This window comes from Phyllostomus hastatus, unplaced genomic scaffold (genome assembly GCF_019186645.2).
Source record: "Phyllostomus hastatus isolate PE091 unplaced genomic scaffold, TTU_PhHast_1.1 phas_scaffold_387, whole genome shotgun sequence".
NCBI lineage: Eukaryota > Metazoa > Chordata > Mammalia > Chiroptera > Phyllostomidae > Phyllostomus > Phyllostomus hastatus.
In genome coordinates this window covers 1162814-1177807 of record NW_025334027.1, presented here as the reverse complement: position 1 = coordinate 1177807, position 14994 = coordinate 1162814, and the positions used below count along the sequence as shown (strand labels likewise).

General features: G+C 51.8%; 1 protein-coding gene across 1 annotated transcript; it reads left to right on the top strand.

Annotated features, from left to right (window-relative positions):
• Positions 1–2513: 2513 nt before the first annotated feature.
• LOC123806644 (ras-related protein Ral-A-like) lies at positions 2514–3370 on the top strand. Its single transcript, XM_045819899.1, has one exon. The coding sequence runs from the start codon at positions 2697–2699 to the stop codon at positions 3318–3320; it is 624 nt and encodes a 207-aa protein (XP_045675855.1). The 5' UTR covers positions 2514–2696; the 3' UTR covers positions 3321–3370.
• Positions 3371–14994: the final 11624 nt, after the last annotated feature.

The following is a 14994-nucleotide window of genomic DNA, read 5'->3' as shown; positions in this document are numbered from 1 at the left end:
CACTGCACAGGGAACCAACCCTCCATGTCACTGTCTTCTTCACCACCAGGTCACCACCACTGGGGCAGGTGGTGTTACATAGTAAAAGTCCTCTGATTTGCTTCAGGGAGGTCTAGTCAGGTAACCTTCCTCCCTGGACCGAAGGTGGACCCACAAAATCACACCATCCTGCACCCATCACACATCTGAGGACAACCCGCCCCTGCTGGAACCCCTTTGGGTATCCTGAGACCCTTGAGCTGCTCCCCAACTCATGGCCCAGCTCTGCCACATCCGAGCAAAGAGAGGCGGGATACGCTCAGGTCTGTGGCCCAGAAAGGCACCTACCATCTTCCTCGGGGCATTAATTATTGGAAACCACATCCACCTGATCGTGGATGTCAGGGGGGGAAACCAGGTCCCCTATGGTGACTCTGTGAGGCTGTGAGGTTCCCAGTGTCTCTCTGAGAATGAAGGGTGTCACCCCAGCCCTCATGCTGGGTTCCTGGGCTCAGGCATCTTCTTCTCTACCATACTCTGGGGGGATCGAAGGGGGTCAGGGCAGTGGCAGCCAGTCAGGCACAGGTCACTGTGGGTGGGGGCTGTGGCGGGACCATGCTGAGGTCCAGGGTGAGTCTCTCCCTTGGCTCCTTCATCACCTTCCTGCACCTAATGTCAACACATTGGGCGAAAACTAAGCAGCTCAAAGCAACATACATCTCTTTAGTCTCTCACAGGTCTGGGAATCAGAAGTCTGAGATGTTGAAGGCATCTCTCCCCCTCGCTCCCGTCTGCGGCACCCCTGGGAGGCTGTCAGGTGGCAGCTTCTCGGCGCCACTGGTTGGGATGAAGAGCAAGGCCCTGTGCCTCAGCCCCTAGGACGCAGGTGCAGCAGGGACCAGGCTCCTCGGCCATGCAGTGTCCTGTCACCTGCCCCTTTGTTGTGCTGTTGCTGTTGGAGCCAGGGGAGCTGGCCCCTTGGCTGTTCTTTCTCCTCTATGTAAGGTCATGAACTGGCTGGACCCAAAAGCAGCCTGTTTCCACCCAGTCTCCATGTTGATCCTAAATTTTATATGGAAATGCAAGAAGCCCCGGATAACCCAAAAAATCTTGAAAAAGAACAAATTTGGAGGACTCACATTCTCAATTTCGAAACCTACTAAAAGCTACAATAACCAAAACAGGGTAGTTACTGGCATAGGGTAGACCTATGGATCCACACAATAGACTTGAGGGTCCAGGGGAAAAAACGTAGATTTATAGTCAATTGATTTTTTAAGTCCTCACTCAAGGATATATTTTTATTGATTTTAGTGAGGAAGGAAGAAAGAGAGACAGACAGACATACAGACACCGTACATGCCCCGACCGGGGATTGAGCCTGAAACCTAGGTATATGCCCTGACCGGGGATTGAACTCACAATCTTTTGCTGTAGAGGACGATGCTCCAACTGTGTCACCCGGCCAGGGCTCAGTTGATTTTTTTAAACACTTGTCTTTTTTTTGTTTTTAGAGCAGCCTGGGTTTGTAGCAAAATTGAGAGGAACACCAAGAATTCCCATATGCCCCCTGCCAATACACACGCACAGCCTCCCCATTATCAGTCTCCCCCAAGAGTGGTGCATTTGTTACGGTTGGCGAACAGCACACTGTCTCCTGAAGTTCACGGTTTGTGTTAGGGTTCACTCTCGGTGCTGTATATTCAATAGTTTGGAGTTAGCCAAAGGACCTGAAAAGGCTAATCCAGGGAGGAAAGATCTAGGCCTGGTACAGATTTCTCTTCTATCTCTGCTCTGTTCTGGTAGAAAGGTTTGGGGTGCCTTCAGGGCCCCCAAACTCTAGGCCCAGGTGGAGGCAATAGGGTGTAAATAAGCTCTGTGGACACAGGTGTCAGCTCAGTGTGAAGGAGAATCACCTTACTTGTTTTCTGAGCTCCTTTTAAATAGTTTATTCATCTTGGTCTTCTGTCTAAAATAACGTAGAAAGTACAGAAAAACAAACGGGAAAATTCACCCTCATACTCACCCAGAAAAGCCACTGCTAATATTTTAATGTACTTCTGTTTTAATCGTACATTATAACCATAAAAATGCATTTGTAAAGTTATTTTTAAAAAGTAGTAAAACCAATCAGGACGTGGTTAGGACCTCAAGATCCTGATTTCTTCACTTTTTTAAATAGTTTTACCTCCTCTGCACGCGCCCTTAAGCCAACCGCTTCTCAGCTTCATCTGTTTTTTTAACGTCACACAGGCTGTTAGGCTGCGTCTTGGACACCCATTCACGCGGGCGGAGGAACCACACCCGGCTCTGTGCCGGTGCCGCGGGCCACACTGGGCAGGTCGTCCCGGAGCGGGGCCCTGCAGCACCGCCTGGAGCTCGGAGTGACGGTCTCTCCAACGCCTTGCGTTTGTGCATCGCATTGTTTACCTTTGCTGGGTTTTCCAAGATAGAGACAGCTTGAGTTTTTTCCTGATTATGAGAAGATATACAAAGACTTTTTCAAAGTAAAACAGAAAGAACTCCCGCGAGCGGGACGCCCCGAGTCTTCCGCCTCCTCCCGCCGCCCAGGGTCCAGCGCCGCTCCCCGCGCCCGCGCCCGCGCCGGGACTAGGACCGAGCACCCTGCGGCCGGAGCCCGCTCAGCAACGGCTTCCGGAGCCCGCGCGGCGGCGGGCCGGGCGGCGGAGCCTTTAGTGAAAACTCTGTGATTCAAGATGGCCCCAAATAAGTCCAAACGTCAGAAGAAACCCGTGGCCCTGCACAAAGTCTTGGTGGCCGGCAGCAGCTGTGGGAACCGGGCCGCTCTGACTCTCCGGTTCCTGTACGGGGAGTCGGTGCAGGACTATGAGCCCACCAGAAGCCTGAGCTATCGGAAGAACGTGGTGCTGGATGGGGAGGAAGTGCAGATCGATATCGTGGATCCAGTAGGGCAGGACGACTACGCGGCAATTAAAGACAGCTACATACGGACCCGGGAAGGTTTCCTTTGTGTCTTCTCCGTTACAGAAATGCAATCCTTTGCAGCCACAGCTGACCTCAGGGAGCTGATTTTAAGAGTTAAAGAAGATGAGAACGTTCCATTTCTGTTGGTTGGTAACAGATCAGGTTTAGAAGATGAAAGGCAGGTTTCTGTCCAAGAAGCGAAAGCCAGAGCCGAACAGTGGAATGTTAATTACATTGAAGCATCCGCAGAAACGCGTACTAACGTTGACAAGATATTTTTTGATTTGATGAGGGAAATTCGAGCCAGAAAGATGGAAGACAGCAGAGAGAAGAAAGGGAAAAAGGAGAGGAAAAGTTTAGTCAAGAAAATGATAGAAAGATTCTGCATTTATTAATCAAAGCCCAAACTACTTTCTTATCTTGACCATTACTAATAAATACAATTGATAAGCATCATCTCTGAAGGCACAATTGACTGAAATTATTTTATTTTGAAAATGGTTATGTATCCCAGAAACCATGAATTGGTACTGCACTGAAAGTCAAATTCACTTTTTGTCTTTTTTAATCCTCACCTGAGGCTATCATTATTGGGTTTTGTTTGTGTTTTGTTTTGTTTTGTTTTGTTTTGTTTTTAGAGAGAGGAAGAGAGAGAGAGACATTCACCCACTGTCCCTGGTAAGCACCCGGACAACCGACCGGGGATCGACCTGCAAACTTCTGGGTATGAGTCACTGCTCCAACTAACTGAGCCACCCAGCCAGGACTCAAATTCACTTTAAAAAGAAATTAATGAGGCTTCACCAAGAACTCAAAGTTTACCTTCTTTCATAATGGCCTAGATCAGGGGTATCAAACTCATTTTCACATGAACCACATCAGTCTCGCGGTTGCCTTCAAAGGGCTGAAATAATTTTAGGACTGTATAAATGTAACTACTCCTTAACTGTTAAGGAGTTGAAATTACGTCCTGGCCTAGATTTATCATGGTCACCAATGTACCATAGGAGCTTGTGTTTTGAGAGCAGTCTTACACCGTTAAGGAAGGGAGCTGGGGGTGAGGAATGGCAGGAAAGGCTACTTCTTCTGGTTTATTATAAAGCTTACATTTTATATCATTTGAAATGTCTTGTTCTTCTACTGCCTTGAAAATGATAACTGTGAACCTGATGGTTAAACTCTCCCCACTTTTAAAATGATTATCATGCAAAATATGGAAGAAAAGTTATTGGTATGATTGTTGCACAGAGTTAAATGGAGAGGAAATCATCTGTGAACCTGCATTGATTACCTGGTGACTGACTCAGAGAAGCAGTGAAACTTGTACATGGAAATTTTTGAATATGCCTTAATTTAGAAACTGAAAAATACTCGGGTACATCATTCTGGGTGTGTCCTCACTGGCGCTGTGGCCCATTGCCCAGTGTGTCCTGGTCCTGGTGACGTATGTCTAGGATGGAATACAGCTTCTGTGTAGAAGATTCTTGAGAAGTAGCTGTCTGTTAGGAGGTTGTCCAAGTATAAAACGTGTACCATATTCTGGTTCTTTTTTATTTTTATTTTTTTAGTTCGTGATCCTCCCCTGAGAACATGTTCACTGACTAGAGAGAGAGAGAGAGAGAGACATCGATGTGAGAGAGAAACATCGATTGGTTGCCCCTGTACTCTGATCGGGGATCAAACCTGAAACCTAGGTATGTACCCTGACTAGGGACTGAACCCACAACCTTCTGGGGTATGGGGAAAATGCTCCAACCAACTGAGCCACCCGACTGGGACATACTCTGGTTCTTCAAGGTAAGATTCCAGAGCTCCTGATTGCTTTTGACTAACTATATGGTAGTTTAAGGTGAAGGGCCAGCATATATTTATAAGCTTAGTCTGAAGATTGAGCACCAGTTACGTTTCAGGGAACCCTCTTTTTCTGTAAGATGCTGGTACCTGGAAACCCCTTCTGCAAGTGGTAAGCATGTGTTGTTTTTTATCTCTTTGGAGCAGGTGCAGGAAAAACACAGTGCCGATGCATTTTGGGAAGATATTTATGCTTGCCATCTGCTAAATTCATATTCGTGAGGTCACAGTTTGGCTCTATTGGATTTACTAGGAGTATTTGTGGTCTGTGTTCCTAATCAAGAACGCTGTAGTTACATTTCCCTGAAGTTAGCATCAAGCAATCAAACCTGGATACAGTGCAGAAAACGTGTTAGATGCTTGTGACTGAACATTTAGGCCTGCATCACCATCAACGTTGTGTGGTGCGCCCCCTGGAGGAATCCTAGCATGCTATTTGGGAACATAATTCCAGCGGGAAATCGACAATACCACTGTCAGGCTTTTCTTTTCTTCTTTGGAACGCATCTAAGACAGTTGATTCACAGAGTTTTTCCTTTATATTTTTGTTCAATCCTAATTTCAATAAGTCAAAGATGTGTTCAAGCATTCCAGGTAAAAATGTGTACGTAAAATCAACAAAAATAGGCTCTTTAGAAAATTCTACTCTTTAGATATTACATCCAGTGTGTCAGATTAAATATATGTCCCTAAATGAAACGTGCACCTTTCATTTCATACTTCTATAGGCTGTGCCATGTGCAGAAGTCAAGTACCAGTGTGGCACTGGTGCTGGGGATCTCCACATGCACTCACTGCAGTCTTCTCTAACCAGGGGTCCTACCACTGACATTGTGACTTTGCTTTGAGACCTTTCCTCTCCTGGGTCCTGAAAGGTTGTGAAGCAAACTGACGTAGATGCATCACGTGTCTTAAGCTAATGTCACTGCCTGATTGGTTTATTTGCAATTTGAGCCATTTAAAGACTGATAAACTTCCTTTAAGAAAAATAATAAAACAGAAAAAGTATAAAGAAGTTCCCAGCACAGCTTGCAGATCCATGATGGTTGTATGTGGTATGTGTCCTTCCAGATGTGACCTTGAACTTCACATAGATGATAGATGGATAGGTGGGTGGCAAATGATAGGTAGACGACAGACAGATGGAAGGAGAGTGTTCCTTCTGCCCTGAGTGGCACCCCACACAGTTGTGGGTCACCCGGGTGCGCAGCACCCCGTGAACCTGCAGCTTCAACAACACTCAGGCTGCCCGTCGCGGGTCCCGCTGGACAACACTGTCCCACACAGGACACAGCCAGTGCCCCAACTTCCCTCCCTGTGTTCCCCCGCTGACTTCAGGTAGACCCTCCCCGAAGCCTCCCCACAGGAATCAATGACCACGCCTGTCTGAGGCGTTGGAAGTAGGGCACAGATGAACTCCCAGGCCTTCCAGACACAGGAACGTGCACCGCACACTCCTCTGGGCCTGAGAGGGCCCCGGGTCCTAAGGAAGGAACGGCACAGGTGTGGACACAGAGGAGCCTGGGAACTCCGCTCCCCCGCCTGTCCCACCCCAACCCCAGCTCTGCTCTGAGGCAGAGGTAGAGAGGGGCTCCAAGGTCTCTCCCCAGCTCCTTGGAGTTCCCCCAACCTGTGACATGAACCAGGCCCAAACCCCCTTCCACAAGGAAACCTCGGACCCCCCCCACTCCACAGTTGCCGTGTCTGCCTGGCAGCACTGAGCCCCCCGCAGGAGGAGAGGGCTCAGCGCAGTGAACGTGTCCTCTGGCTGCTCTGGGGGCTGCGAGGGTGTGAGTGCTGGGAGCGAGGGGCCAGGAACGTGGCCCAGGGTCAGCAGGCTGTGCCCGGGGCCTGTGGGGTCTGCCCTGTGGGCTGTGGGAGGGCACGAGGGGCCCGGTGGTGGTTCCCACAGTTAGGGCCCGGGGAGGGGATTTGTCCCCTCTGCCCCCGGTAACACATGGTCTCTCAGGTTCTGGGGACAGAGACCCCAATCTGACCTTCCTGGCACAGAAGCCCCTGACATGGGGGGTTGGACAGGAGACCTCCAGCCCCAGCACCTCCAGCAGCAGAGCCTGGTCTCAGAGCCTGGGAGTCAGGGATCCTGGCTGCCCAACCCAGCTGCCCCAGAAGCCAGAGGAAGGCTTGGGGGGGGGTCCCTGGGGAACCCAGAAGGAGCAATAGAGAGTGGGCATAGGTTATAATGGAGAAAAGGAGTCCCACAGGGGACAAAGAATTTGTCCCAGCCACATGGTCACATGGTGAGCCCAGCCTCCAGATTCAAGAACCAGTACTCTCCCGACAGCGTCTACATGCCCTTGGCCTTGAGGGGGCCCGTCTTTAGCCTAGGCTCCGGCCCTGCAACCTGCACCCTAAGACTCAGAATCGTTCAGGAGCATCACCTGCATAGAGATACCACCACCCTCACTCGACTGTCCACCATGGGCTACACAGAGGTGTCCCAGCTGCACTCCTGGTCAACACACCCCAAATGTCCTTATACAATGCCCTGTCACATTTACACACATTCACCCTCACACATGCACCACAAAACACACAAATTACACTTTTGCACTTTCATACACACAGTCATACACAGGTGCACATCCAAGCCAACAGTGCTCTCTAGTGGCACCTGTTGTTATTTCTCCAAAAGGTCACGCTCCTCTCAGTAATAACCCCAGGAATGTTCATCACAAATCCCGGCAGCACAAGTCTGGAAAGAACATCCTCTCCTTTCACAGGGAGGGATGCGCCCTGGCCAAGGTCACACAGGGGGCAGGCGGTGGAGCCCTGGCCCCAACTCCTAAGCCAGTGCCCTCGTTCCCTCCCACCTGGCTTGGGCGCTCAAGTCCCCGCTCCCAAGGCCCTGCCAGAGCCCAGACACTGAACCTCTCCCAGGAGAGGGGCTGAGACAGGAGCTGTACCCTCGCTTCCCACACACACAGGGTGCGTGCCCCCAGGAGGGAACAAAGCCCCTTGGGGGAGAGGAACTTCCAGACCAGAGAGTCCCTGAGACGGGGCTGCTCCATGCTGGATGGGAGGGTGTCAGCAGGGAATGGGGCTGGGTTTTACGGAATCACAAAAATGTCCCAAAACATGGATGTAGACGCAGAAGCTGCAAATGCTGACCTGGGGTCAACTAGCTCAGGTGTTTTTACAAGAGAAGAAAAACAGCTGGTCATGTGGTAGCGACTCCCCTTGTTCCCTGCCCACCACCTCCCCTCCACCCCAGTCCCATGAGCTCCCTCCTTCCCCACAGAAAACAATGCCATTCATTCCACATGCAGCCACTCGTCAGCCCCACTGCTTTAGGCCCTGGGGACAGGGCAGTGGCTCAGAGACAAAGTTCCAGCGGGTGACACAGGCCAGAACAAACAAGCCGTTCTGCTACAATACATGGGGGTGGTGGAGCTCTTTAAGCAAGGGGGGAAAGAGGGACACTGTTGGTTTAGATGGTGCTCAGGAGAGGCCGCCTCCGAATGACGCTAGGGGACTAGCCATGGAGGTGCCTGGGAGGGAGTGCTCCTGGCAGCAGGAGCAGCGTGTGCAAAGGCCCTGGGGTGGAATGTGCCTGACAAATGACAGGAGCAGCAAGAAGGTCAGTGTGGCCAGATCCAAGGAAGTGGGGGGAGGCAGGAGAGGGAGCCAGCAGGACCCTGGGGCCTTGGAGGTCATGCTGAGCACCTTGCATTTTGTTCCAAATCTTCAAGTGTACCTGGAGGACATAGTGCTGACAGCCACGCTCCTTCTAACTTCCTACGAATGTGTCTTTACACCGTATTTGATGCAGCCACGTTGATTGCAGAAAGCCAGGTGGCTGTGTGGTGACAGACTGCACAGCACTGGCCACCTCGGTGGGTGGACCTGGAGGCAGTTCTAGCTTTTCTTTCACACGCACGGCCCAGAGAACCACTGGTGTCCCCAGTGCGCACACCAGGGCTTCTGGAGGGCACCCACTGACCTGCAACTGGGGGACACGGGGTGTCTATGCTTGAGTTTCCTGTCAGCTGTGTACAGCCCACTCTCTGGAGCAGCGGGACTAATTTACAGCCCACCGCCCCATTCCCCCAGTCTGCCTTTCCTTGGGTTGTTGATGTTCAGACCTTGGGGTCCCCAACAGTGCATGCCCCCTCGTGGCATTGAGTGAGAAGCCAGGGAGAGCCCACCGGCGTCACTTGCCTGTCACTAAGCTCTGGTCCCCACTCAGCCCATCTCATGGACCCTGGACTCCCAAACCTCAGCTTCCCTTGGTGGCACTCATGACTCGCAGACCCCTGAGCCCTCCCTGTCATCCTGGTTCCTACCCCTCTGAGCCCTGGCGTGCTGGAACCCCTTCCTCAGCTTCTAGCGAGGAAACAGAGACCCCTGGCAACCGAGGAGGGTGAGGCAGGTCCGGAGCTTTGGTGTGATTGTGGGCGGGGGGGGGGTGTTGGAGGGGGACCAGGTGGGGCAACCCTCCACTTCCAGAGAGCACAGGGACGCCCACCCCTACCCCAGGTCTCCACCCTCAAGCTCCTCCCAGGTGCACCGTAGAGCCTGCAAATGCTGGGCTAAAAAGGTGCTCATAGTGGGGCACCTCCAAGTCTCCCCTCAGTTGGTGGCAGGATAGAGGGGCTCTGGGGTTGGGGGGCAGGAATGTTCCAGAGCCCAGGTAATCCCTGAGCAGGCTGTAACTAGTCATTGCTGGCCCCGCCCTCCCTCCAACCAGGCCCCCTCTCTTCCTTCTCTGGTTCCCTCCCTGTGTGCGAAGGGTCCTCCACCGGCTCCACGATGAGAGTGAAACCGAGTGTGAGGCTGAACGGGGGTGGCAGGGGTGGAGCCAGTGCTGTGTGTATAAGTGTGTGTAAGGGAGTGTGAATACAGGCTGGTGATTGATGCTCATTCCTCTCCTAGCTGACACACACACACACACACTCAGGGTCCGAGAAAAACCAGGCAGGGTAGTAAAGCAGTAAAAATACCTTATTCAGACACTGTGGCAAGAGGGAGAGAGACACAATGCAGAGTCAGTTCGGGCTCAGTTCCGAACACAGCGTGGGCCAGTGGGGACGCACAGCCCAGGAGCAGGCTGGGGGTCTGTGGATGGGAAACTACTAAAAGGAAACATCACTTGAGGAGGATTTCTGGCCAAGCCAACCTAGCAGGATTCTTTGTGGAAGGAACACCCGGGTGGTCAGACAGCTCTTCCACAGATCTCTCTTCCCTGCTGGTGTTTACTGCTTCCCCGCCTGTCCTGTATTCCCTTTGCCCTCGGCCAGCCCCTCAGCTGGTCAGGGTTGTTAGTCTGGTGGGCTGCCCCCAAACCTTTACTCCTGACGGCCTGGGCCATAAGTGCTCCTGCCTGGAGGAGGTGGCTATACCTTGCATGCACTGTCATCACAGGACACAAAGGGACCCTGATGCACTCAGGGTTCCAGACACACTCCTTCTGGCCCCAACGGGGTAGGGACTCCGCAGTGCCCCTAAGAGTCAGGCTGTTGTTCAGGGGCACGAGATGCCCAGAGTGGCCCGAGGGTGGTTTCTTGTTGTCTCCCTGGAAGAAGCATTCCTCTCTTTTTCTTTTTTTTAAAAAGATTTTATTTATTTATTTTCAGAAAGGGGAGGGAGGGAGAAAGAGAGAGAGAAACATCAATGTGCGGTTGCTGGGGGCCGTGGCCTGCAACCCAGGCACGTCCCCTGACTGGGAATCGAACCTGCGACACTTTGGTTCGAAGCCTGCGCTCAATCCACTGAGCTACGCCAGCCAGGGACAGCATTCCTCTCTTGAGACGTGAAACCTCTACGCTGCCGGCAGAGCCCAAAGTTCTGCTTACATGGATGGGATGTGCGTTCTTGCTGGTGGAGTCCCAGGCCTGAATGGTGAATGACGGGGAGAGGGACGGGGAGAGGAATGGCGCCAGGGGCTGGTTTTCTAGTTACGTCGCCATGGTTGGTCTCTAGCATCACTGCATGGTTCTCCAAGAACATACTCTGCACTTCAGGACTTCGACACCTGCCGGCACTTTCTACGTAGCCCAGCACGTGTGTGCTTGAAGAGTGTCCTGCACTCAGAGCACACGCTGCTCCGTAGGTGGCTGTGAGGTTGTTCGTCCACTCTCTTGTCCGGGCCTCCTTTAGCCTTTCCTATTCACGGTCTGCTGATTCCACTAATGACGGACACAGATTGTGAAAATCTGGCAACACCCACACACCCAGTGGGACTCCCTGAGTTTCACCTCCTGGGGCCCTACGTCTGGACCCGGGTTCCCCGGGGGCAGGTCTGGCTTCAGGCCTGCAGAATGGCTCAGGCCAAGGGCAGGAGGAAGAGACACTAGATCTGCTCGTGGGGGCAGGCCAGGGGGACACAGCTGCTGGGCCTCCCACAGGTCAGTGAGCACTAGGCAGGGGCTCAGTGTCCTGCTCCCCCCATAGGTGCCCTGGTCAGGCTCATGGTGCCCCCTGGTGGCTTCTTGCCCTGTGTGACTCACTTAAACACCCGTGGGCTGTGCTGTGTCCAGCAAGAAAACCCAGCTGTTCCCCAGCCTGGTCCTCCTTTATCCCATGGGTTGGTGAGATTTGTTTTTACTCCCCTTTCTCTGCATACTATGGGAAGGCAAGCTCCTACCAGTGTTCTCACTGTTGGCGCTTGAGAACGTGAAATGACAAGGTACCAGCTGCAATCTTGAAACTGGCCTATTTAATTCTTCCATGAACTGGCCTCCCCTCAGAATTCTTGCTCAGCCCCAGCTCCCATCAAACAGGGAAGAAAACAAGGGCAAGATGAGCTTCAGCCATTGTGAGGCTCTGCCCAAGGCCGGGAGGGGGATGAAGGCTTAAGCAAAACCGCATCCAGGGTGCTTGTGCGATCGTTTTTAGGAGACATGCAAATATGCCAGGCAGTGAGATGATGTGTGAAAGTGTTAACAGTGCACTGTGAGACACAAGACAGTCACGTGATCTTGGACCCTATCTGCCCTCTCATTCTCCACTAACCAAAGGGCTAGCCCTGATTCTAAACTCGGCCTCCTTCCCTGGCTCACCTGCACCTAACACCCAGGCTAGAGCACGGGGCTGGGGAGGGTCATGGTAGAATGTCTGGCTTGAAAGCTGCTAACCTAGGAAGAGAACTATCCCTCTGCGACCTGGCCTCTTTCCATGGGCGAGAAAGGGGCATCCTCAAAGGATGTCCTTCCTGCTGGAGGAAGGCATGTTTGGGAAATAGGGGAGCTCAGTGTGGCTGGAGCATGGGGACTCTGGAGGGAGGGGTGGTGTCAGATGGGGAAGGGCTTGCAGGACACCTCCGCACTTAGGTTTACATAGAAACAATGGGAGTGTGTGAGGAAGAGAGTGACCCCACCAGGCTGCAGATGGGAACAATCACTCTGGCTGCCCAGGGGAGGCAGGGTGGAAGGAACGTCAGGCAGGAGATGGGAGGCAGGAGAGGAGGCTGTGCAGCTGGAGGGCAGCAGCCCCAGGTCGGAACAATCATGTGGGAGGGGGAGGTGGCTTTGAGTGACATTAAGGGCAGGACTTGGGGGGATTGACGAATGAGAAGGTAGAGGAGGTAGCATTTATTCCTGGCTTGAGATCAGCAAGGGTGGAGGAAAAAGCAGGCGAGTAGAAAGAGGGTTGAGAAGTATCATTGGCATGCAGGACAGGCGGGTAGAAGTCCAGTGTTCACACAGCAAATGCTGGTGGAGGGCCTCTCGTGCAGCTCAGCAGGGGACCGTGTGGCCAGTGAAACCTGCAGGCCTCTCCCGTGCAGGGCTCTGCCAGGTAGAAGGGGAGATGACGGAGAGGGAGGCCCACATTCGGGGCCAACAGGAGGGAGAGGCTGTGGGCTCTAGGATAAGATGCCTATGTATAAGACCCAGATAAAGCCCCATCAGCCTCCAAGAGGGGAGCTGTGCCCCCTTGCCACCCCCCACTATGTGCTGGGGACAGCTCTTTGCTTGAGGGCACCTGTGGCCCTGGGAGAAGTCCAGTCCTGAACCATATGCTGTGCTGCCCTCTTTCCCTGGAGATGAGGTTTGGGCTTCATGAGGATTAAGGAGGCAGCACATTACTGCATGGCAGCTTGTGACACCCCCCCTCACTTCTGGGGTTCCAGGTGCCGTACCTAAGCAAGACCCACAGGGAAGAAACGGAAGTGCTTCTGGTTATCTCTAGGGGAAGAAGAGCTAGCTAGCCTGGCGGAGGGTAGCGACAAGGGAAGCAGGGATTGAAAGCCAGCAACACTTCTGAGTTTGAGACCTAACAGTCTTTCAAGTGTTTGCAGGCACCAGCAGAGGGCGCTCTAGACCTCAGAGGGCGAGGACCTAAAGGTAGGAAGCGCTGGGAAATCTTCGTGATGGGTGGAGGGAGGTGACCAACACTGGACCGTCTCTAGCACAGGGCCCCGCCCCCACCATCATTCTGATGGCCTGTGCTGCAGGAGGAATGGCCCATCTCACGACGCCCCAATTTCACAGCCACCTTGGTTTCCTGGGTTATCACATGCTGAAGATGGCATTCTCCCATAAGAAAAGGGTTTCTCTTTTCCCACCTCCAGTAAATCCATGTATTGGCATTCTGGCAAATATATCCATTTTGTGTGATGTTTGCAAATGTCTGCTCATCCCCAAGAGCTGAGCAACTCTGAGCGGACTGAGGCAATTTGGTTTTCACCTTGGCCAGCAGTGACTGAACCCACTTGCCACCTTTAAAAAGTTCTGGCAGCAACTGGCTGGAGCTCCAGCATGGCATCCAGAACCGTTCTTCCCCACGACTTCTGGGTAAAGCTGACACAAATTGCCACACTTTTGGTAAATCATTGGCCTCTGCTTCCCTACCTGTAATGGAGTGGCCACAAGCCACGAGCTTCTTGAACCTTTTCAGTTACACCCTTCCCCCACAGGAGGGGGTTAGGGGAGAAAGGGGGAAGTTGGGGGGAACTGGCCTGGGACAGACAGGTGAGGGGAGGTGGGGGGTGTAAGATCAGGGTCCTCACTTCTCTTCAAATGACTGTGGGGTCACTCTGGGAGGGGTGTGGATCTGTGATGCCTAATTCTTTGCTTCATCTGGTAGTATTTGCTAAAAAGCAAAGCACAAGGTAATGTTTTCAGTTATGTCCAAAGAACTTCAGGAGTCAGAACAGAAAGTTCAATATTTCCAAGTATTTATAGTGTGATAGTCATCTATGCCCTCAAGTTTGCCACACAGGTTTGTTTTCGTTAGTTCTCAGGGCCACACAGGCTGTGAGGTGTTTTAATTCCTCCCATCACAGCCAAGGCCATGGCAACCGGGGGCTGTGACTTGAAGAGCGGGCTCGGGACGGAGCCTGGCCCTGAGGAAGGTAAGGCGGCACAGGTGCGCCCAATGGCAGACTCCCAGTCTGCCCAGAAATGACACTCCACACCTGAACGAGCATGGCCTTTCGGGGTTGGATGAGTTAGCAAATATGAAAACATTAAAATAAAAATTATGCCTTACTCTAAACAATAATGTTAACAACAGAACTTCTTACACAAGAACAAAGAATTACAGAAAGAATCAGAAAATAAAAATTGACAATTTGGTATTTATAAGTTACAGAGATATAGCAAAATATATACACAAATTTAAAAATTAAAATGCTGAGCTAAATAAACTCTCATGCAAATGCGAATCAAGAAAAGCAAAGGGCCTCCATTAAGGGGTCTGGAAAAGAGAAGTGTGAGCCAGAAGCAGTACAAGAGGCAAAGAAGGCAGCGAAAGGCACAGTTTTTCCACAGGTCACCGTAAATACACGGACCCCAAGTACCACGGTACTTCCGGACAATGTACACCTTGCCTGTGTCTCCAAAAAGAGCTGCGGTAATTGTGTGGTAACACAGCAACACCACGCGCGTAGAAGAGGAACCGAAATTAAAGGGGAACAGAAATACATAAAGAAAAAAACATAAAATCTCACTGCAATTAGATCAAGTAAATGAGTGTTCTTAACTATTTTGGGGTTGCAGAGCCCTTGAAAAATGTGAGTAATGCTACAGACCCCTCTCCCAGAATGATTTATTCATACATGTATACCCACAGAGCTTTATTCGGTCCCTAGGGGTCCCCAGTCTTTAAAAGCCCCGTGTGCTCACAGGCTCCTAGGCCATCCATGGACCCCAGGCTCAGAACTCCGAAGTAAGCAAAAGCCAGAGAAAATATGAGTTTGAGTAAAATAGTTTAAAAACTGTCTTAACAAATAGAACTGATGGAGTAAGAACACATTTC